Source organism: Micromys minutus (genome assembly GCF_963924665.1).
Source record: "Micromys minutus genome assembly, chromosome: 12".
NCBI lineage: Eukaryota > Metazoa > Chordata > Mammalia > Rodentia > Muridae > Micromys > Micromys minutus.
The window spans coordinates 31,093,412-31,119,131 of NC_137981.1; the positions used below are offsets into that span (position 1 = coordinate 31,093,412).

General features: G+C 41.0%; 1 protein-coding gene across 1 annotated transcript in view; it reads right to left on the reverse strand.

The window, feature by feature from the left end:
* The window catches only part of ERC2 (ELKS/RAB6-interacting/CAST family member 2), a gene marked incomplete at its 5' end in the record, with an annotated part of 796,341 nt that overhangs the window by 562,206 nt on the left and 208,415 nt on the right, over window positions 1-25,720 (reverse strand). The window contains one exon of the mRNA XM_080926404.1: window positions 15,889-15,963. Coding sequence (XP_080782530.1) covers window positions 15,889-15,963 — 75 coding nt within the window. The remainder of the gene's footprint in view (window positions 1-15,888; window positions 15,964-25,720) is intronic.

The following is a 25,720-nucleotide window of genomic DNA, read 5'->3' on the forward strand; positions in this document are numbered from 1 at the left end:
AACTGGGTACTCTGGAAGGATCTATTTACTCTGCCCTCATATGGTTCCTATATTACTATAGTATAATATAGGTACATATTACACATGGTACCTATATTATAATATTCCTATATTATAAGGCTACTTCAAGGGCAACAAAATGCATTCCCCAAACTCATAAGCTCAGAAAAAGCCAAGACAAACTTAAACCTACAGCAAAGGACAGATATGAAGCTCCAAGGTAGAACTGGGGTTTGGGCTGCATACAGGATATTCAAAATCAGGCCAGTGAGAGAAAGAACTAAGCTTGAAAATCAGACAAGGACCACCATATTCATTTCCTATTGCAATACCTCCACTCCAAGAACCCAGGGAGAAGAAATTTTATCTTTCATTTTCAATAAAGTTTGTAAGGCTATGGCACATGTGTGACAGCCTAAGCAAAGGACCATAGGAGTCCACACTGGCCTGGGATGGCTACAAGCAGCTCACTGACATCCTCATTTGAAAGGAGATGCTAAAAGAACAGGCACAGTAGCTCTTAGCCACGGTCTGCAATGAAGATGTAAAATCCCTTCAATGACAGCATGTTATGATATCCCCAGAGTTCTGGAAGGCAGAGATGCATTTATGCTAGTAGTCTGAACACTGTCACAGTTGCTAACGGCTCACATTTTAAACAATCTGTTATCGTTTTCAAACACACATAGGTTGTTTCACAAGTAAGCATCCGCCAGAAACAAAATTTAGGGGGTGCCTTTGACAGAAAGAGAGAAATAAAATACAATATAGAACAAGTCAGTACCCAAAAGCTCAGTGACGGGTCCTGGTGAGTCTGGGAAATGCCTGCTGGGGATGCTCAGTGCACATCAATGTCGGCAACTCTGAGAAATCCTACAGCAAAGTGCTCTGCTCAGATTTCTCCACGTTTATCGCCTTTAGTTGTCAGTTCCTGTTATGACTTGGGCTATAGAGGGTGGTTTAGTTGGTAATGTGCTTTCCACATTAGCAGGAGGACCTGATTTTGGATCAGCAAACACGGTGGCACACACCTGTAATCCCAGTGCTGGGGACGCCCAACCTCATTGGTAAGTTCTAGGTTCAGAAAGAGACCCTGACTCAAAAAATAAAGTGGAGAACAATCAAGAAAAACAACACATGTTGTCTTCTGACATCAATATATGCACATAAGGGCACACACGCACACAAACACACAATTATGTGACTTAATAAAATAACAAAGCAATGATTTGAATTTATCAAGGGAAAATATTCTTCCCTTCTACCTGAGAAAATATATCTCAATTTAAAATAAGGAGGATTAAATATTCATATTGCCCTAGCAGCTTCTGTGACTCTTACACAGCCACCAACTAAGCTTGGCTGCACTTGCCTATAACTCTTAAAACAATAAATAGCCCTCTGGATGCTGAGGCAGGAGGATTCAAAGCTAGCTTATGCTGTATAGACAGATATAGGAGAAGGGAAGTAGTGGGGAAATGAGGAAAAGAGAAAGAGGAGGAGAAGAGGGTACATGGAGGGAGGAGGGAGAACCTGAAATGACGCGGCCGATACAAAAATAAAATAGAGCCTCGTCATCCTGGATACCCATGGAGCCATAGCTGACACCTTCCAACAGCCATGAAATATGACACCCTCAAAGTTGTTTTGTTTTTATGCAAAATTTTGGCTATAAACTATAGTACTATTTTAAATTACTAAGAGGGGAAAAAAACTAAAACATGCTTGTTTCAGGGGAAATGTCCAATCTTCCATAAGTGATTTCTTCTTGTACATGCATAAAATAATGCTTGTAAAATTTTATACCAAGTGTAGTTCATAGTTTCCATGTAAAGATTTGAAGGAAAGACCATTTTATATCCATCAATCAAAATAAACGCCTGGTGTCCAAATAAAAATTAAGCCACAGAACTATACTCTTCACAGCCATTTACCCATAGGCTTACTAGGCTAATTCTAAACCAAACCATAAATATTAGCAATGGCCACTGAAAATCACTAGAGCAACAGTGATGGTAGCTGAGCAGGAACACTCAATGTGCTTCTTTTTCAAAAGAATCTGGAGTTGTCTAAAATAGATGCATTTCAGATTGATATGAAACTTAGACCCAGGGAGTTCTCACACACCTACCCATTCGTTCAATACCAGGTAAATCTAAACAAGACTCATGGGCATCATCTTTCTCTCTTAGAGAAGTGCTATAGGGCTTTGTTACCCATAAAAGATCCTCCAACGAGCAGCAAGGGAGTCACCTGCAGTCTTTTCAGACATCCAAAACCTTTGGCTCCAACTCAAAATTATGAAATCATAATTTGCCTTTTCCCAAGATCCTAAGGTCATGGCAGTGCCCTAAATTGCTGCAAAGGTTGACCAGGTAGGACAGACGAGAGTTACCAATGCAAGCCCAGAGCAACTTACTGGATGAACATACATAGATAAATACAAGCCTACTTTCAAAGGCTGTTCAACTTGGCACACAGGAGTAGCAATCCTGTGAGTAGTCTGCCTGGAGCAGCTATACCAGTCAGAATGCCATTGTAACTTTCTGTGTTTGTCAAACATCATGTTCCCTTTAAGCAGCAAGAAACAGATTTCAATTCCTCTCTAGGAACTGAGGGCTGAAATGGTGAGTGGGTAGAACATTTAAAAAAGAAATATCAGTTAGTCACAAGAAGCAACAATTATGTGATTTCTCAGCATAGCAATGTACTTTCCTTTGAATACAGTGGGAATGACACATTTCATTTTAGTATCACGATAACAGAGAATTTATAAATGGTTCTCATACAGCACAGAACTCACCATGGTCACATATCAGTATATAGACATTAATCAACAAACAAATGGCCAAACTGGCTTAAAGAAGACCTAAAGCTTGGGAAACAGACCTATGTAATTGTATTATGTTTTGTCCACATTTTATTTCTAAACTCTTATTACTGGATACCACAGAGGCTTAAGACCGTTCCACCTTTTAAAAGTCATCTACTTGTAAATGCAAACACACCACATCAGCTTTGAGTCTTAAGCTAACTAAGTCTCATCCAACCTTCGAAATGACCTACAGTATGACCACGGTCATCTAAACCCCAGCCAAGTCCTCTAGAAAGAATTTGATTTGGGCCCACTGCATATTTGGAGGGAAAAAAATGTGTACAGAGAAACCAAGAATTTATTTTCTTGGTCCTTATCAAATTATGAACAGATGGTATCTATATTAGAAGATAACAAAGGACAGGCCAGGCTTTAGATGACACTCGTGTGTTTATCTGTTTATATTGGTATCTACTTCTTCATGGAAAAATGTACAAGCACATAGTCAGATTAGATCAGAGCCAATCAAAGGCAATGTAGCTGTGTATCACAGTCTCCTTTGTCTACATCGACTCATTCCTAGGAAACCAGTGCTCTGCACCGAGTTCTTCCTGCCTCCATGACTCTGATATACACAGTACTGATTTCCGACCATCCCTTGTGTTACTAATTAGATACCATGCGGTTTTTGAAAGAATTGCCTCTGTATATGAATTTGTTATTGCTCGTAACTGACTTAAGTGTAACAAAACATGCCAGTGGGGTTTAGGGAGATGGCTCATCTATTAAGAGTATTTGTTGTTTTGTAGAGAACCTGGGTTAGATTCCCAACACCCACACTCAGGCTCACCATCTGTCCTTCCCACAGGTATGCATATGGTGTATATACATAATGCAGGCAAAATACTCATAACCATAAAATAAATAAATCTTTATAAAGGAGAGAGAGGGAGGGAGGGAGGGAGGGAGGGAGGGAGGGAGGAAGAGAGAGAGAGAGAGAGAGAGAGAGAGAGAGAGAGAGAGAGAGAATGTAAAAATCCAGATAATCTGCATAAGAAGGTAAAAACTTAGCCTTCAGGAGCCACAAAAGTAAGTGTAGATCTCAGCTCTGGTTTTTAAATTTTGAGGTGACATACTCAGCCTCTCTGAACTTAGAATGTGATAAGAAAATTGTAAATGTCTATAATGCTTGGGAAATATTTTCCATACATAACTACCTACCACCACATATAAACAGACACCACAGTTGTCAGGCCACACCAATGTTGTTCCTGTTAACTCTAGTTCAACAGGAACACAAGCCAAGATGGCAGCTTCTATTCCTCCTGCACCTTGTCAGACTTGGTGGACATACTCCTAACCTTGCCATGAGAAGGAAGGAAGGACAACATGAAAAACTTCTAGAACAGTAACTACAATGGAAGCATCGTCTGCTTAGCTTCTGCTTGGGGCTTTGTTTCTCTTGCTGGGGGCTACTGTTGTTTTAGATTTTTGTCTGATCAACTTCTTTTCCTTTGAGGAATTATATTTGCCTAGATTGCTGTGTTAGAGTGGGGTTTTAATTGTTTGGCCCTGCCCAGAGGCAAGAACTCTGTATCTCAATGCTCAGCAACAAACCCAGGGGTGAACTTGTAACTCTAGCGAGGCCGATCAGGATCTTTTAAGGAAACGACATAAACAGATTTAAAATGCAAACATCCTCTCCCTTTCTGAGCATAAAGAAATGTGGGTGTGTGTATGACATTGACAATAGGCAATGAAAACCTGCCAATGACAGATCTTACAACACATTGAACAACTAGACTGGCTGGATCCCCAAAATGTGTAACTAAGTTTTCTGGGACCCTACTGCTTCCAGACCAACTTAAAGACTGGCTTCAAAGAAGGAGTTCCACTTATTCATGGTCTTCCTTCCACACAGCACTGTTTGTCTTAAAATCAGAGTAAATTCGAAAGAAAACAGTAAAGATGTAAAGGAGAAATTTAAGGGATGGGAAGATTTCAGAAACTATTTTCAAATGAGTACACATGTAACACACACACACACACACACACACACACACACACACACACACTAATACAAAGAGCATTTGGATTCTAGATACCCATGCTTTGTGAAAAGCAATAACAAAATGTGTCTTGAGAATGCAGCAAATGCATTGCAAGGACAATAAAAGCCATGGGTACCTCACCCTCTAATTCTTTTCCAAGCCTCAGAAAAAAGACTGGGTGTAGATGTTCTATGGCCATGTAGCCAAGCTGGACTTACTCTTCATGTTCCTTTTAGCCCTAGCCATGGCCTTGGCTGGGGCAGAGGCATCCACAGAATCTCTAAAACACACGAAAAATCCTCCTGTGTTCGAGCAGCTTGTTTCGTGGTAGAATGCAAAGGCAGCAGAGGACTCAGCCCACACCATCATCAGCCTGATGGATGTGGAAAGGGAACTGTGCCTTAGAGATGAGGCCTATGACTGTCGTCGGTACACTACCATTACCACAGCTTGAAAGGGGAAGTTCACATGAGGCCTGTGGCTGACTTTTCAACCCTACTGGTAGGGTTGTGTGCCAGGAAGGAAACTGCAGCCCCTAAATAAACAATAGGCTAGGCACTGTGCAACAGCAATGGAGCAGGCCGTGGTTGGTGGTCTGCACTGTGCTGACCAAGACACAAGACAAAAAGCTAAGGTTTCAATACTACAGGAATGTCACCTCAACTCAGACACAACAGAGACATCTTTTGAGAATCCAAATTACCAGCATGAAGCCTCCAAACTTTGGTGGAACTTTTAAAGCAGGACACTTATCTCCCATCTTCTCAATTCTCAGATGAGACCAGCCAGAGGCAGAACAGGGTCTTGCCAGATGTTTGAAAGCAAGGGATGGGAGTCACTGGCCATTTATTATAAACCTTTATACTCTGATGGTCTGATTTGCTTGGTTTTTTATCCACCGGTTTCTCCTTTCAAAGACATGTGAAAGTCTCTTAAGCATGGAGAACATTACTGTGTCTCTGCCTAGAGAAAACGTGTTTAACTCTGATTCTCTGAAAGTCTGTCCTCAAATGTAGCATCTTGGTTTTGTACAGGCAAAATACAGTTTCCAGATGAAAATGGAACGGGTTAAGAGAATGTGATTCCTATTCATGGAACCAATTAAATACCAGGATCTTTCCACTGGGATTTTCATGGCCCAGTCAATGAAAACACTGATAGTATTTTAAGGTCCTATAATGCCTGTTCTTGACAATAGGTATCTGTTGGGGAATGGTTGTTGTTTTGTTTTGCTTTAGACAGGTTCTCAAGAATTTAGAAGCATGTGTTGTACTCACGAGTAACAGTTTTTCTTTTAACTAACTTATTCTTGTGTTCCTAAATGAGAATTATAATTAATCCCTACATAATAAATGCAACGCAATTGGAAGCATGACCATTTAGAGGGGAAACAGTGTTTGTACCTATTTTACATGTCATCTCCTTGGTATATTTTCCCCAAAATCTTTGCTCAGCATTGGTAAGTACAGCTTCTTTACATGTTACAGTTGTAGCACCTGGTAATCCAGGACACTGAGGCACAAAGTCTACTTGAGTCTAGTTCAAAATCTGTTTGGGAATCACACTGAGATACCTTCTCTAAGAGAGGAGCAATACATCTCTACCCCTTACATTATAAAGTTATTATTTAAAGGAAACATTAACAGTTATCCTACTGACCATTCCACTGTGACATTCTTCTTTAAACTTAATAACAACTGAGAGATATGTAATACACAGAAATTAAAATTCACCCGTTTAATTCAGTGCTCTGTGTAAGCACTGTTACTCTCTAATTCTAGACCTTTTCAGGTCTCTAAAACACAGTAGCCCTTAGCAGCAGCTTGTCTGTCTCTTTGCCCTACAGCTACTTAGTAGCAGTCACTCATCTTCTGCCCCTAATCTCTCCATATGGGGCACTTCCCATGGTTAGAATCAGGTAACAGATGATCTTTTGTGACTTGACTTCCTTTATTCACAGTAATATCTCCACAGTTCTCTGGGTTGCTGTATGCACCAGTAATTCATTATGTCTTCTTGCTGAATAACAGGTAGCCATGTGGATACCTCCAACTGGATTTCCTCACCATGCACACTTTGGTGATTTTACTTTTGCAAATATGAGGAATGACAGTGACAGTGACGCTTGTTTTAAATTTTGTCGAGTGTGCCTAGATATGGAATTTCTGGGCCATGTTTAGAGTTTTGGGGGTACTGCCATTTTTACATCCATGTGCAAATAGCTGACCCTTCCAAATTTTCCACATCTTTTTCAGCACGCCTTATTTGATTTTTGTTTGTTTGTTTGTTTTAGCCATCCTACGGGGGGGGGGGAGTTCATCTAAATGTAATTTATTTACATTTGATGTTCATAGTGGCTACGTGATGACTTTTTCTAGAGGTCTGTTTAAGTCCTTTGTCCTTTCCATGGTTGAGCTTTTTCTCCTTTTTTATTCATTTTATTTATTGTATTTTTATTGAGTATTTTATATAAAGGTAACATATATTTGAAGTAACCCAGCTTGTGTGATTTGCCTCGCTTATGGTGAATTATCACCAAGTGAACACTCACTGGGCATATGCCAACCAGCTCACACATCGCGGCATGAGCACCGGTGCCAAGGTATTCTTCCCTGACTCCTGGTCACCTACACTAAATTAGCCACCATCTGGGTTCACACCATTAATTTCACACCATTAATTTCACACCATTAATTAGTCTTGACTGACACAAAGAACATCATGTTGTTCATGCTCTTTAGAATCTGGATTCTTTCAAATTGTTTCGTGGATGTTAACTGTGTTGTTGCATGGAGCAATAGATTTCGGCTTGTTAATGTCATGATAACTGACATTCTTCTATAAATTTTATTTCATAACTGTTAATAGAAGATTTACTTTTAAATACGAATCAGACATTTGGCTAAATTTTAACATTTTAAAATAAATGTACACACACATTAGAAATTTCCTGTACTTACAATTGTATTACCTCTAATAAAGAAAGTCCTTTATTTGTTTATTTATTTATTTCTAATTCTTAGACTTATAATGTTGGATTCCCGGACAATAGACACTCCTACCTGCTCCGGGTACCAGGGGGAACATGACCAACAGTTGGTGTGAAATATGCTTGCTATAGCTTTCTTGTAGCTCCTGGATTAAGATGGCTCTCCACTTGTAACCTCAAGATGTTTTCGAAGGTGTGACATGCACCAAAGTCCTTCTCTGTGTCTACTTAAGCCACCTACAATTTTTCTTTATATTTTGCTATGGAGAATAGCACTGATCTCCAAATATTAGTACAATTGTTAGAGTTTCTCTTGCCATCTATCAGGACATTTATTTAACTTAGACATTTCCTCGTGGGCCTTATTCAGATAATTACTTGCAGTGCTTTGGTAGGGCCAGGCAGAAGCATGGAGCTTAAGTAGAACGCATAGTGAACAGGCAGTTCAGCCTCTGTTCCATTTAGAAATACTTTGCCTATGATCCATCTAACTCCTTCCACAAACATTTGGTACAATTTTCTGAAGATGACATCTGGACCTACAAAATTTGCGTTTGGGTTCTGAAGGGTTTTGTTGGCTGGGTGGTGACTTTTTAAATCGTGTCATCATTGTCTTTAGACTCTAGGACTCTTGCATGGCCTATTTCTACTCACACAGTTTTGGCATGCTGTATTTTTAACAGAATTTAGTTGTTGACCTGATTTTTCAATTTTGCTATCGTGAATCATTCATTAAATATCCCTGTGTTTCCTTTTTAAGGTTTAGAGTGATGTCCCCATTTCTCCTGCTTTGGTTAGTTGATCCATCTCTCCTGTTGCTGAGGCTTCGAAGCAGGGCCTGTCATTCTTGTGACTCTCTTTGGAGAGTTGGAATGTGGCTGTGGTACTCCTAACTAAAGAAGGCTGACATCTTGGTTCACTAATGTTGACTCTTTTCTTCCCTTCTACTTCCTCTTGGTATCTTTTCCTTTGTTTCTAGGCTTTAAAAGTCTCCTCTCAAGCACCTGTCTACCTGCTCTTCCCCAGACACTCCCTCCACAAATCGGCCTCCTTATCTTCACTCTCGCTGTCCTCTCTGCTCACAACCCAGCTCATCCACTTTCCACAATCCTGCCAGTTTTCCAAGGCCAATCTCTAAATGCCACTTTCTCCCAGAAGAATCCCCTCCCCACCCCCACCTCATTTGATATCCTCTGGGTTCCCATAGCACACTTCTGTCTTTCTTACCTAAATTTGTAACCTGGGTGTCCACTCCCTTCCAGCACCTGACTGACTTACAGTTCAGGTTGTTGTTGTTTTGGCTTTGTTTTGATTTTAAGATCCACCATATGGTACTGTTCTCAATAAATACTGCTATATGTGATTCAAATTCAGGCATGATATTTTTCACAACTAACAAAGTGAAAAGCAATAATTATCAATTCTCACCATGGTCAGATAATTTAGACTCAAGTACATCATGGGAGTTCCAGCAAGGAAGGGAAAATGCTGTATTTTGTTAAAGCTTATTTGTTCTAAAAAACAATTAAGTGGCACTCATAGCTACATTTAACTGGACATTTTGCTTTTTGCTTTTTTGGATGTCATTTACGACCCACAATTTCCTCCTTATTTAAGAAAAATAGTTAAACGGGACAGAAAAGGTTTCAAGCTGTAAGAAGACAAAATGAAGAAATTTCCCATGTAGGGAGAGGGGGTGGGATCTAAGCTACAGGATAATTCTAGCATCATAAAAAAAAGGGGGGAGCACATGTTTTCAAAGGCTTTTCTGATTGGATTTAAGACCCACTGCACAGGAGGAAACACATACCTGACACAGTAAATCTAACCAAGAACCCATACTGGAAGCTCATAGGTACCAGGGGTGACCCAACAATTATTATTCTGCTAATTGGAACACTATCAAACTGTCCTCTGCCTGTATCTTTCTTCCTGTAGATCAGTGTAGCTCTCAGCCCTTCTCAGAGAAGCCTCTCTGTGTAGATGGAGGCCAACACAAACCCAGCACTGGCCAAAGTACATGGAACATGTGTGGACAGAGTGTTAACCCACATATGAGAAATCTAGGCCATCCAGTAAGGCCAGAACAATTTTAAGAGCTAGAGGTCAGGGGAGCCCAGAGCAAAATGGGCTCCCTGTCTTCACGGTAACAGAGCTGCTACACTCATAAACTGACAGCAGTTGTGGTTGCTTGCATAAGCCCCCCCCCCAAATAAAAGAGATGAAACCACTCAACATCTCAGTACGGAGGGGTCAGAATTCACATGCCTTTACCCTAACTGAGGAATCTTAGAAAGTGATGGTGTCTGAGGGAGGAAGGATTAGGTTTCTTTAAGGGTGTGGCCCCTGCTAGGTCAACAATGCATCAGTGGATGGGCATGCATCAAGGAATAGCTGGGCAAGACAAAATGGACTGGGCTAATGAGAAACATAAAAGACATAAAGTTGGCTGTGGTGGGGAGATGGGGAAATCTGGGAGGAACTAGGGGGAGCAGTGGGGAGAGAGTACATATGATCAAAATGTATAAAATCCTAAAAAATAATTAGAAAAATATGTTTGCAGATTTATTTTATTGAAAATGAAAACAGGGCTTTGCAAGCCTGAACCAGTCATGCCCCAGTGTTTAAAAAAAAAAAAAAAAGAAAGAAAAACTCAACGATAAATAAGACTCAGAACTCAGAGTGGGAATCAGGATCCATGCTGACCACGGGAGACATAACCGAAGGCCAGATAATACATATGTGGAATGAATTACCCCTGCCTCACACCACCAAACCTTTGTGAACACACACTGGGCTTCTCCAACACCCAAAGCTGACTCTGCCCTTCTTAGATGCAAGTCTCTGCACACTTCCCAAATAAGTGCTGAGAGAAAAGCCACTTGACCCGTGAGCTAGTAAAACTGCAGAGAGCACAAAACTGGTGCTCAGTGAACAGCAGTGTGACTCAGGGGAGCACTTATCCAAATCCTAGCTGCCCATCTGTTAGCTGCAGGCTTATGAGCCAGTTGCTTATTTTCCCTAAACCTCAGCTGTATTATCTGGTATGGCATCATTGTGTCTCTTCCCAGGTTTACAGAGACCAACCAACTTCGGTACGTGGAAGGAGAGTTTGCTGTTGGCATAGGGATGCTCTGCTTAGTGATGCTACTGTTTCACTCTTGTTTATTATCCATCAAAAGGGCAGAAAATGTCTGTTGTACATTTACTTTACTTGCATACAACTCTGGGGATCAAAGTGAGGGTGTTACACAAGTCCTCTACCACAAAGCCACAACCCTGGGGAGTCATATACAAGCCTAGAAACCTGTACAGAGTGCAAACTTCTTGAGAATGCAGCATCCTGGGGGGAAGAAATTCCTTTAATTAAGATCTTCAACTGTCCCAAAGATGAATGAAATAAACCTGTATAGAGTTTGGAGTAAAAAAAAAAAAAAACTACACAAAACAAAAAAACAGTAACAACAACAACAAAACCTGACTTGGTTCGTGAGGGTTATTGGGCTATGGTTGAATCAGGTGTGGATTCAAAGGTTTCCCCATACACCACTGACCAAAATGAAATAAATTTGATCAAGTGTTAAGATTCCTCGTAGGAGAACCTGAAACCACCTTCAGGACAGCATCACAGAAAAGAGCCGGGCCTGGGACAAGGTACAGTGTTCCATTTTAGTAAGAAAAGCCAGCATCTGCCCCCACAGCAGGTATATCCTTCTGTGAGGCAAGGGAGGCACTGCAGCATTTTAAAAAGCGTGTTCTTGTGCTGCTTCTTGCTTAGTTCCAACTGTTCAAAACAGCCTTCAGGTATGAACCACACTCAAGAGGAACGGCCCATGGGACAGAGGCCTCTGCTGGCCGCATGGCTACAGAACTGAAGGCCCGTGCTCCAACAGGAATTCTATATCATGGAGACACCGTGCCGCTAGTTTCTTGACCTTCTGTAGTTGACAAGGTCCTAAGATCAAGTGTGGTTTCTGAGATTTTGATTAAAGCTTGTACGGCATCCGGGAATATTCATTTGGTAAAATCTGGTGAAGAACAACGGATCATTGCTGCTGTAGTAGCAAGAAGGTGGTTTTCTTTCCTTCTGTTGTATATGTGTGTACATGCATATGGGGGGTGGGATGGCTGTGAACACATCTGGGGGTATGCTCATGCAAGGTATGTATACACTGAGGCCAGAGACCCATATCAGGCATCTTGCTGTAGTGCCTTCCCTGGCTCACAGAATGATGTACCTGTGTTTAGTTGTAACTCAAGGCAGGGCCTGGCTTCTCTGGCTAATTTCATGCTTTGAGACAGTTTCCTCACTGAATCTGGAGTTCATCAACTGCCTAGGTGGGCTGACCGGCAGGCCTAGAGAGCCACCTGCCTCATATGTCCAGTGCTGAGATTTTAGGGTTGCATCACCATGCCTGAATTTATATGTTGGTGCTGAGCTGAGGATCTGAACTCAGGTTCCTGTGCTTAGCTATAATATTTATATGGGAAACTCATTATTGGCCAGGACATCTTCCCATCTCTTGTTGACCTTCAGGTTTACTATGTTAAGTAAGGGAGGGAACCTCTGGCCTTTTTCAGTCATGAAGTTTTCTATCTCATCTCAGGAATCTTCATTTCTCCAACACTGGTTTATTTTCTGAAAAGCAAAACAAACAAGCAAAGACCTAAGCTTCTCCCTTCCCTTGCTTCTGTGAATTTTGGGACTGTTGCAGCCATTCTCCTCAGACAGGCAAGCTGCCCAAAAACTGCTCACAAAGAAGAACAAGACCAAAACAAGAATGAGACAAAAAATAAAATAAAATAAAATAAAGCATGTGATGAATACTTCTTGAGTATCAAGCTGTGCCTGGAACAGTACTCTGTTTTGGTTTGGTTTGATTTTCATTGTTTTATTGTTTTGTTTTGTTTTTCAATTAAGTATGCCAATAAATTTTCTTTTGACTTCAGCAACTCCGAAGCAGATTCCCATTGGCTGAAAAGTCCTAACGAAAAATGTTTTGCAAAGAGAGTTGACAAGTATTGCCATTCACGTGGTTCATTTTCTTCTCACTTAAGAACTGGCTAAAGTGTATCAATGAACTCAAGAAAGTGAAAGCTTTGGGCAGCATGCTCATGTGTTGTCAGGCTAATACTGAAATCAGTTAAGAGTGTGTTTTATCAAAGGCATTATCATGATAGAGAGAAATGAAAGCTTGGCTTTGGACTGTCCTTGTAGGCAGTTCGCCAACAGAGGAGAAAGGAGCAGAAAAAAGAATCTTTGGCCGTAGAATCAGAAAAGAAGCTCCATGAGAAAGGAATTTCTCAGAGAAAAGCACACACTTTCCCACATACAAATGTGGGACGTACCTGCCAGACCAAGTCGGGGCCAAATTTAAAACGTGGAGATTCCTGCAAGAAGACAAATCATCAGTGGTGTCATTCTCTTCTTTTCACTCAGAAGACTTTAGCCCAGGCTCAACTAGGTGCTGGGAGGAGTGTCTGGAGAGGACCAACCCCTATTGGGATACAGATCCTTTCTCCAGGACTTGACCTGCAGAGACTTTGTGGTCATCCTTGGTTACATAGTAAGTATGAGGCCAATATGAGAGATACATGAGACATGAGGCTGCCTCTAAAAACACATACTATCTCTTTATTTACCTTTAGATTTGGCAAATCACTAATTAACAGTGATGATGTTCAGCCAAAGCCAAGACAAAAAGCAATCTCAAATTCCAAGCTCTGAGCTTAACTTCTGTTCAGTGGTCCTCCCTAAGGCTTTGTCCTGTCTGGGTTCCCAACACTCCCTTCTAATTTTTAATGTACAAAATTAGATGAGATCAAAGCCTCTGTCACAGGTACACACTGATGGAGGAGATGACTCTGCACTAAGACCCTCTCTAACTCAGTTGAGGTGTGTGGAGTCTAGATGCTAATTGGACCAGACTTCTCTATGAATAAAATACAAGACAATGCTCCTGTAAGCTAGCAGGGGTGCCCAAAAGGAGAACAGAACTTGGGCTCTGTTTCCCGGGGCATACACTGATCTTTATTTATCCTTAAAAATATGATTCTATACCTGCAATCAGCATCCCTGACATCCACTGAAGAAAACGTTTAGGCTCAGTTTATAGAGAATATGCTTCTTGTAATCTCCCTCTCGTGCTCGATGTTTTCCCACCTAGCTGGACAAAATGAAAGCTCTTTCCTTACTTTTTTGTCGTATAATAAGATACAAAGCTACAACATTAAATAGAATAAGACAGAATTTCTACTTTACACAGTCACCAGAAATTCCTCTGTATTTGAATGGTGACATTTAATAAGGAAACATTGGCCATACTTAGGAAGACGACTCTCAAGAGATTTCATGAATTCCCTTTTTCTTTATTTAAAGGAGTGGAAATTTAGAAATAGTTTATATACATCCTCTTCCTTGTTACTTTTTGCGTTGACAGCTGAGGCAGTCAGTGTAACGGTAGGTATGTGGGAGGCTGAGGCTGAGCCACACTTACAAAATTAAAAACAACTCATTTCAGTTGGTCTCTGTCTCTCTGTCTCTGTTTTTTCTCTATCTTTTCTTATGTGTGTGTGTGTGTGTGTGTGTGTGTGTGTGTGTGTGTGTGTTCATTTCTCTGTGTGTGTTTGTTTCTGGGTGTGTGTGTGTGTGTGTGTGTGTGTGTGTGTGTGTGTGTGTGTGTGTGATGTTTTGGTTTGGTTTGGGTTTTGTTTTATTTTTTTACTTTTTCCCTTCAATCTAGTTCCAGGTTTGGCTACAATGTGAAGAGAAGTTGAAATCCAGCAATAAACCACTGCCTTCTAAGTACGGAGTAAGTTTCCTTTCAAAATAAATTAAAGTTACATGAATTAACAACCCTTAGGCTAGTATTCATCATTACTACCTAATCTTATTAGTAGTTCATTCAAATGATACTTTTCAAACCAGCCTGTTCAAGTATCCCATTTAGGTGAGTGACCTGGAGACACAGAGCTGTAAAGTCATTGTTTTAGACTGCTGCCACCAAACACAGTCCTCTGATAAAAGCACTGTCATTGACTAGTTAAGAACAAAATCTCAAGTCACAATTATATATGCAAGAACTCAACAGTTCCCTTAAGTTTTTCTCTAGGGTTCAGGAATTTTAGCAGACGATTTAGAGTCATGTACTGTGTGTAACACAGGAAGATGTGTGCTCTGTAGGCAAGCCTCAGTCCAGAAATCTCTGAGTATGGCCTCAAGTGTGGATCTTACAGCAAAAATATTGTCTCCCTTAGATAATTTGTTAATAGAACAATTTAACAATTATTTATTCATTTTACCATTTGTTCCCTTCAGTCGAAAAGAAAAAGAAAATTGGAAACAGAGGAGTCCAAATGTCTAGACTTTAACAAATCAAACTTGTTACATTTACCTTTATTTCTTGATCATATGTCCATCCCCACTGATTTCGTTAGTCCTCATGTACCGTAAACTCAGAGGGATTATACATACATAAAACATATATTCCTAAAGTAGTTTCTATATCTCTCAACAGTACTACTATACTTTGCTAGCGTTTAATAAATTATTCTTCCAGACTGGCTAAGGAGAGACTATCGAAGTTAAAAGAAAGCATCGTTTTTTGAAAAGTACTGAGAACAGTGGGGTTCCCAGATTAATGTCTCCAGTGCATCACCATGTCAAATCGTAGTTTTTCAAAGATCTCTCTCCATTAAAGGAAGAGACGGAGCAGGATTACTTGATTTAGAAATAAACATTTGTAATGCTCAAACAAAAGAGCCCTTAAAGGCATCAGTCACTTTGTGGAAAGGAGCCCAGCTCCTTTTGAACAAGGGCTACTTGAGACCTTTATTCTTTTGCCTGGAAAAGCTCTTTAATTAAAGGACCAATAAAAGAAATTCACAAAGACAAGCAAAGAGACCCAGAGGCAGAGCACCCTGTATAGTGTCTAGGGACAAACACTGGATTCGTGCAGAAGTTTGTCAGTCACTACCCAGTCACAACAAACTCCCAGGCACAGCTGCTTTAGACAAACGAGCTTAGTTCCTACCTTCATCTCGATGACAGTCTGGAGAGCCTTCGTCTTGGCCGGCTCTGGCTGAAGTTGGCTTCTTCGGTGCAATTCCTGGGGAGGAACACGATAGAAGTGAGCCTGACGGTTCATCCTTCTGTTACACAGACCTTTACACAGCTACCACACAGCCCACCCGGCCCAGGTTCCCCGTGTGGAGACATAAACAAGCCACAGGTGCCTCTTCCCCCACACTCCTCAGCATCCCTCCTGCCTGCCGCCTGTGTTCCGGCGAAAGGCTCCTGGCACATGCGCTATTTCTGAAACTTCCATCAATAATTAATGTCAACTGTGACAAAGCCCGAAAGTGATCATAGTCCAAACACTGCTCAACGCGGGCTGGTGCTGCCCAGCCTTCGGCTCATAATTTACAAAATTGTATTACGCTGTGCTCCCAGCACAAACACAGCGAGGAGACGGAGCAACGAGAATGACTAACGTGGCTGCAAATCTGCTGCTCGCACGGCATTCTGCTACAGAAGCAGGTCTGCACTGAGCGATCCAAAGCCATTTCAGTACGACGGCGACACTTTGGGAGTGCTCCGGTGAGTCCCTGTGAATCTCTCGCTTTATGATTTCCCACTTCGGGTTCTTACTCAAAAATCACATCCGTGGGTGATATGCTTGCAGATCATGATGCCAAGAAATTAAAATTGGCATCAAATTCAATTCTGTCCAAGGAGAGACAAAACTAGCCAAACCCAAAACTCCTAGAAGGAGGAGATCCTCTTAGCTAAAGAGCAAATGCCACCATTAGGACTTTAAGCTTGAAGCCTCCCTGCTGCCCGAGAGCATCTCTTCAAAAGAACCATTTGCCCAGACTCTAAAAGGTCACCTCAGGAGAGAAAACCAAGGTTTGTTCATGCTATACTTTGGTTCCTTGATGAATATCAACTGTTTGGTGATAGTTACCAGGAGGGTAAATACAGGACTCATATATGCTGGCTGATGATTCCTGTCATTTATAAAGATTACGGTAAGATTTATTTCTGGTCACAGAAAAGCCAATTGAGAATCAATATGGAGTACCTCTAGGCTTTTGAACTACTGGACTATAAATGTTAATGTTATATATTAAAAAAAAACTGCAGAGGAGCAATCTAATTTCTAGCTTTGCTCATGAGGGCATTAAACATGAACTACTTTTCAGCATTTCTGTTTACTGACACCACCATTCCATAAAGACAGGACACACTAATGTAAAAACTGTTAGGAAAACACATCCCTCACTAAAAGACAGCCCTATCCAGGACAAGGTAATAAACAGGCAAATTTAATCACTATCCTCCTTTGGTAATCTTTTATACCAGTGACCAAGAAATCCTGACTGTACCAAAAGACCGGCTGGATACTGACCAGCACCACCAACCCGAGCTTGGAGTCCTGAGACTTGTAACCTACTCTAAATGCTCTGAGCAACATAAGCCCCCAGTCTTATGTAATAATGTTTCTTGAACTCGGATTTCGAAGCCTTCCCTAATTATTAAAGATGCTCACACATAGGTTGCCACATTTCTTCTGGTAACACAGCCCTGAAGGAAGAGCGTCTAGAGCTGCTGATCCTACTATATGAAGAGGGGAACAGAAAGATATCCTCTGTCCTTCCAGAGGCTTGTGGTTGAAGGATCTGGTAATGTTCAGCTCCCTGGAGACAGCAAGGGCTTTTGAAGGACCGACCTTACAGACAGTTGTCTTTTAGTGAGCATCTACTGTGTGGTACTGCTTGTTTCTTCAATGGCTCAGCACTGCCAAATGAGGAAGATGGCCTAGATAGAAAGTAAATCCAAGGTGCTTCTGGCAAACTCTTAAGCACCAGCACCCACCATGACCCACTTTAAGCCACCTAACTGGTGTCATTTACTGGAAGCTGGGAAATACTATGGCTGAGACACTGTCTAACTGGATCTCCAGTGTGCATTAGATCTTGGTTCTGAGTAGTGTGGCAGTGTGAGAGATGGCAGAACTTTAAATTGTGCAGCTGAGTGAAGACCGCTGGCAACTAGGAACACTGTGTTCAGACAGGAGCAAGTTCTCCTCATGGGGTCTTGTTTTGGCATGTTTTCCAAAGAGGTCACTTCAAGACTAGGCCTGTCCATCAAGTTCTCTGTCTCTGCATATGACCTTGTCCCTCTCACATGCCCCCTCATCATGAGACCAGTCCTCAAGACATAATGCAGGCAGAACCCTCCTGGGGCCCACACCATGTTGTATGGACTTTGAACTTTCAGAACTGTATGTTCAGGACATCACTTGTGTTAGAAGTTGCCTAGTACAGGTATTTTGTCTTCAAGTAGAAAAGGCAGAAAGTGTCAAATAGCATAAAATGTTTTATAAGACACTGAAATTTAAAAAAAAAAATGTAATGACCTAATAGAAATGAGGAAATTATTAGTTTATTATAATTTACTTATTTATTTATTTAATTGTAATGATTTCAACATCCAGATTTCATGTATCACAACCAACCTAGTTTTATATACCATGGGGTGATCTCACAAAAACTTCAACCTCTATAGAAAGCAACTTAATCCTTACAACTGCCTCCAACATTGCTGCAGTTCACCAGACCAATCAAATCTCACAGATAAGAAAACAGTCACTCCTCAGAGCTGGTCCATATAGTTATTGGTCTTTCCAGGTCAGCATCTCTGACACCAAGTAGTGTCAAAACGATCTTTAAAGAGGGGGAGAGGTGGCTAAGAGCACTGGCTGATTCTCCGTAATGTTCAGGTTCAATTCCCAGCATCCACAGGGTGGCTAACAATCCTCTGCAACTCCTGCTCTGAGGAATCCAATGCCCTCTTCTGGCCTCTATTGGCACTGCATGTATACTGTGCATGCAAACACAGGAGCACAGCATCCATATATAATAAGATAAAAATAAATGTGAACATTATAATCTTTGATAAAAGGCAAATGTCCAGGCAAACTGCAGTGCACCCCTGTGATCCCCAACACTTAGGAGACTGGGGCACCCTGGGATGACAGAGCAAGACCCACCTCTTCAGAAAAAGAAAAGCAGAGAAATGATGGTTTCATTCCCTAATCAATGCTATCCTAGAATAAAAACTCTTAAGATGACTTGAGGAAAACAGGTCAAAACAATCAAGAAACAACCAATCAGTGGGGCCGATTTTAAAACTGTGGGGTAATGTGCTGCTCGGGTTTCTGCAGAACAGGAGAATATTAGGATAGACGTGCAATACGGAAAGCTAAAGATATGGAATAATCTCACAGAAACAAAAACATTTCTCTTTCTAGTCAGTGTACCTCTGACACTGGGAACAGCAGCTCGGACTCCAGACATGCCTTCCATACCCCTCCCTGAAAAAAGACTACACCTGGGAACTGTAATTCTTACCCTCACTGTAGTTTGTCCATCATGGCTTTAGTCTGAAAGACCACCTCGATCTCTAGGTGTCCGGTAAGAAACTATTAAAACCTGTGTGTAATTCATTCATCTCTGAGATTCTGGAAATGCTCACTGTGCCTTGGCAGAAAGAACCAATGATCCCTAAGACTTCAGCTCCTCTTCTGTAGTACAGAATTGTCAGGAAGCTCCTGATCACCGAACTGTATCTAAACTGACTCTTCTGACCAATGGAACTTGAACGGAACTAAGAAAGCTCCTCCCAGACAAACTTCTAAGCTACTCCTAGGCCTCCCTCCTTACCTACCTGTTAATCCAGAGCTAAAGGACTTAAAAAGGCCAGGAAGATGGCAAGGCCTTAATATAAAAGAAGCCTGGGTCCCTAAAACATGATTTGAACATTGATTGAATTTTGAAATTCAATCAAAAATTGAAAAATGATACTGAACAGCTACAGGAAAAGAATGCGTGAGTTAACAATGCACTCCTGTGAAGGTAAGCCTTGGAGTTGCAGGCTTTACCTGGAGAAGCCGGAGCTCTCTGCCTCCGCCCCTACAATGGCTGCAAGAAAAAAACAAAACAAAAACAAAAAACGAAAAACAAAAAAAACACCTTATCAGCTGTGAGCTGTCTGCTGCTTGGGAATTGCTCAAAACATTAGTGTGTGATTATGTGCCCAAGCTTTTCCGAATAGACAGTAGATGGATTTCTCCCTGGATGCTGGAAACTAGCCCTAGCCATCTGCACGATGAACCCACCAAGCATCTGAAATAGCAAAGGGCTTTCCCTAGGAGAATTTGATGTTTTCACCAGGTGGGAAAAAGTACAAAGTTTAGCTTCAACTCGACTCCAGGCTTTTCTGAGTCAAAGATCTCTACGCAAATTGAATTTTTAAAAGTGTGAATTCTGTCTTAGAATGAACACACACACACACACACACACACACGTATAGTGCTTTGTTTATTCACAGGGCCTGGATCAGAATTTTACTTTTCAACCAGGATTTGGGGCTAAAAGCATTAAACTTTTAGCTCAAAGAGCATGCCATTGAGAGCTGAGCACCATGACCTTAGCACTGGAGGAACTGGATGTATCCTTTCTCTGCCCCTTCTCCAAACCAACAAAGAAGCTGTTTTCTAGAGGTGAGGAGAAGACGGAAGGACAGTGCTTTCTACCCTGACTTAATAGGCTGCTGACTCTGAAATGCTAATCTCTGGCCCGTGTTTCTAGTCACACCAAGTCTCAGCTTTAAAAACAGAAGAAAAAGAGAAGGAAAAGAGAGTCCTGGCAGTGCAGGTCCAACTGCCAACCTTTTTAGGTGATCAGTCTGGAAATATACCGAGATTCTACAATTCTCGGCTTGAAGTCTCAAGTGGCCCCCTGACGTGACATCTCTTGGAACATATTGAGCACAGACTGGAAAACTACTTGTTTCAAAAACATGGGGACCAAACCAATTCCAGCTTCCCAGCATACACATAAAACATGTGTGTGACAGTAGACATCTATGACCCCAGCAACTGTGAACACACACACACACACACACACACACACACACACACACACACACGTGAGCGAGGAGAATACCAGGGGCGCTCTGGTCCACCAGCCCAGCTGAAGCAGTGAGCTCCAGGTTGAATGAGAGGCCCTGTGTCCCAAAAATAAGGTGGAGAATGGAAGAGAAAGACCCTCAGTATTAACTTCACTAGCTTCCAAGATAAGCCTGGCAAAACAGTATCCATAGAAACTGAATACGTTTTCCTCAGGAAACAAGGAAGGAAAGAAATTCAAAACTTAACTTCCTTCCCAAAGGTAATTACGATTTTTATCTGGTTCTAGCTTACCTTGTTTCTGGAAGTCTATGCTATCAACAAGCCGACACAGTGCAGTGCTATTGCATGCTATTTTACTATGTTCATGAATATACACAATATACACAAGGTCAGCAATATACACAAGTATGAGATGGGGATGATTTGTCTCTATGGAAAGATGCCTGGAGCTTGGAACAGGAAGGCTTGGAACCATTCTCAAGATGGCTTCTTTCTATGGTTGTCTCTGTATGTACCTGGAAAACAATTTGAAGGCTGCTCTTGGCTAGAGTTGTCTCTCTGAATACCAACATATAGCCTCACACTGTGGCTTGGGTTTTCCAAAGCATGGCAAACTCAAGGTAATAATAGGGCTTCTTATACTTAGGTAAAAGCCTCTGAGAGCAAGAGTTATAGAGGATAAGCAGGTGACTGCTCTGTCTTTGAGGATCTAAACCTAGAACACCACTTTGCTGTGCTATAGTTCAAGGCAGTAATGACTCTTCTCCAATTGCAGGGTAGGAAGCAAAAGAATATATAGCCACATTTCATGGCTGCTATTCTTGAGGCTGAGAATGTAGTTCAGGTGCAAGGTGCTTGCTGGAGTGGGTGAGGCTCTGAATTCGGACCCTAGCATTAATAGGGGAAGACCCCTGAAAACTGAAATCACCTGGGAAAATGATTAAGAAAGTAACAATATAGTTTTAATACCAGCCCATATCAGTCTTAAATATTGAAGCCCGAAATTTGTCATTCATTGGGGAGACATTGATTTTTCCATTAGAAAAATAAGGCTGGAAGATCTAAGCAAAGGCAACTCATGTTATGAGACATTCACATAAGAATATTCATTTAACTAGGAGCTCAGTACAATTTAACTTATCATTGATCAAAACTTAACTTTATATTTGTACAGTCAAATTCAGTGTCGCAATAATCAAGTGTCTCAGTAACACAGTAGCACAATAACCAAGAGGTAGAAACAATTCACCCGTCTATCCATGGATAAACAGACAATCGTAGAAAAAAAATTCATACTTATTACAACACAGCTTGAACCTTGAAGGCACCATGTTAAGTGCAAAAGGCCCGTTACAAATACAGAAATAAAGACTCCACAAAGTCGGGGTGTTGCAGTTTAACAAAATAACAAGGAAAGTTGCAGAGACAGGATGTACTGCACAACAATATGGCTAACAACACTACTGATCCGTGCACTAAAAATGACCAAAGTTCTAGGTTTTATATCATGTATATTTTTACCACAACTACAACCTTTTCACAAATATCAGCATAATAGCAAGTATTAAAATTCTGCAACCTGCCTCATTTCTACCTGTGCAGAAAGTGTCCCGTTGGCAGTTCCTTGCCATTAATGTCCTTGGGCTTATTACCCAGACAGTATAAAGCTACCCACAAGCAAGACCGCCTTTTAAGTTACAGATATACAAGATGTGCATACTGAAGTTTGATTTTTATGAAATAATAGAGACTTTGGGAATGTATCTGTATAAGTGTTTTCTATTCTTTGTGTTTTTCCATTACACATAATATTTCAAGAAATTAAGCAGTAGTTGGGACTAAAGCCCAACTCTGTCCCACATATCTGAAATGCATAGCAATTATATTCTTAAACAGTCTGTTCTTTTTTCTCAGATTAATTTCCCTCTCATTTTTCAAATATAATGTCGATCAACTTGTAGATCGTAGGCCCAACAGAGTTCGAAATATTTGTTGATAAATAAAATTTTATTGGAGCACTGCTTATGGTTGCTCCTATTTTGTAGTGGCATTGCTTGATAGCACTAACAGAGACCAGACAATCACAATGAACTAAAAGTATTTGCTATCTGGCCCTTTACAAATGTTTCAGTGTCTTATCTAAGATTTCTTTGACATCCACCCTAGCAGTCTCAGAAGAACACGTCTATTTCTTAGTGGTGGTTTAAAGTATGTTCACATCCTGTGCATTCTCTTTTAAACTCCCTTCCCTGTCACTTCCATGGACTGGACTCAGCAACGTACTGTAATCAAACAGAGGATGGCAGACATGGTGTACGACTGCAGGGGCTTGTCTGTAAAAGACTGTATGGCTTCCTTCTTGTTCTTTTTCTTGGATCACTATCTGTACTGAAACCATATTCTACACCATGAAGACACTAAACCATTCTATGGAGAAGACCGTGAAATGAGACAGGGGCCACTGGACAGCAGCTACATGAATGAGTCATCACAAAGTTCCAGACAAGCTTCAAATGGAAACAGCTCTGTCTAGGCAAAACCTTTTGTATTGCCTTCCAGTTATGACTCCTAAGCTAAGCAATTCTTTAGCTCCTGACATACAGACCCTGTGAGATAATTAATGATCAGCATTTTAAGCCATGGATATTTTGGAGTGATATGTTCATAGATTATAAACCTATCACAGAAAGATTGTTAGGACACCTTCCCAATGAATGTGAGATTCAGACCTTCCCATATTCTCTCATGGTTTTGTACCGCTGAATATAGCTTCAATTTTAAACTAACCTATAAAATTAGGTATATCTGATTAACATCTGTGTCTACAACCAAACAGTGTGAACCAAGTCATGAACACAAGGATTTTCTGTTTCTACTATATTCCCAGAGAATACTAGTGTATCATCTAAGAGTAGCTGCTCAACACTGACCACTGAAAAAGAACAAATGATATTGTACTTGGGAGCCTGGATGTTATACAGTGATTTCAACCAGAAACAGTGAGCTGTGAGGATAATCGCTAGTACTTACTTAAGCATGGCTATGTGCTAAGCAATCTTCTGAGCACTCGATGAATATTAATGTGTCTAATTCTCAAAATAACCTCCTCAGGCAGGTGCTATTATTATCCTCACTCTTCACTTAAAACAGAAGCAGAGAAACTAGGAACTTGCCCAAGAAAAACTGATAAACTGCAGGGATTTGTTGCAGACAGCCTGACTCCAGAGCCTGGGCTGCTAATCAAAACACATGCTTGCCATGACATTGGAAGGTGGCATCCCGATTATCTTCTCTCACTGTTGTAATCTCCCTGTGTCTCCTTTGATTTGCCCTTCCATTTCCCATTGCTTCCTTCGGTGCTCAAAAACAGAAGGAAATGCATCTAAATAACAATAGTTCTGACATGCATATTAAATATTTAACCTTACAAAATGAGCATTACTAGGCACACAAAAGTGGGGGAAGAACAATTCTGTTCCAATAAAGCCAGTCCTCTTTGTCTGTGAGTTTCTCGTCTCTAAATTTAATCATTGGGACCAAAACTATTAGAGACTCCAACATGGACAGGAAAGAGACTACCAAGGCCCTACTCAAAGCTGAGGAGCTGTTGGCTGCAGGTAGCTGTTGGAAGACAGGGAATTTTCTTTTGGAGATGTGTCCAGATCATTGGTAGGTTGTCATGCCTTAGAGGATGGACACAAACCCATGTGTGGATGGGCAATACTAACTAGACTCACTTAGTTATTGAAGGGGGATGGTATTAGGAGCTCCAGGAGAATTTAAAATGGGGTAGAGCTGGAAAGGATCAAGACACGTTGTATATATGTATGAAGTTTTCCATGAATAAATAAAAATACTATTTAAAACAAGTATTAAGAAAACTGTGTCTGTACCTGGCAAGAAGATCTTTTTCCCTGCCATTATTCTATCAGTAGTTGAGTGTAACAGTGGTTTATACAGCATTTATATCATGGTAATCTAGAGATCCTTTAAACATGCAGAAGGATGAGTATTGGTTATATAAAAATTTTCTGTGCCATTATATAATGATAATAATAATAATAACAATAAAAGTAAGTATAACAAACAGACTAATCTACCTCATTTTTTTATTGTATATATATATATTATTTACTTTGCAAATGTTATCCCCTTTCCTGGTTTCCCTCCATAAGCCCCCTATCCTATCCCCTCTCCTCCTTCTTCTATGAGGATGCTCCCCCACCCTCTCCTGCCTCCCCACCCTTACATTCCCCTATACTGGAGTATCCAGCCTTGGCAGAACCAAGAACTTCTCCTCCCACTGATGCCCAACAAGGTCATTTTCTGCTACATATGCAGCTGGAGCCATGAGTCCATCCATGTGTACTCTTTGAATAGTGGATTAGTCCCTGTGGGCTCTGGTTGGTATTGTTGTTTTTATGGGGTTGTAAATCTCTTCAGCTCCTTTAATACTTTCTCTAGCTCCTCCATTTGGGACCCCATTCTCAGTTCAAGGGGTGGCTGCCTCTGTATTTGTCACATTCTGGCACAGCTTCTCGGGAGAGACAGCTATATCAGGCTCCTGTCAGCAAGCACTTCTTGGCATCAGCAATATTGTCTGGGTTTGGTGGCTGTATGTGGGCTGGATCCCAGGTTGGGGCAGTCTCTGGATGGCCTTTCCTTCAGTTTCTACTCCAAACTCTGTCTCTGGATTTCCTCCTGTGAATATTTTGTTCCCCCTGAAGCATCCATCTACCTCCTATTTTGAGACTCCACTCTATTAACAACTGTGGCTGTTTGAATAAGTATGGCCACCATAGATTCATATGTTTAAATGCTTAGCCCACAGGGAGTGTCACAATTAGGAGGTATGGCCTTGCTGAAGGAGGGGTGTCACTGTGGGGGT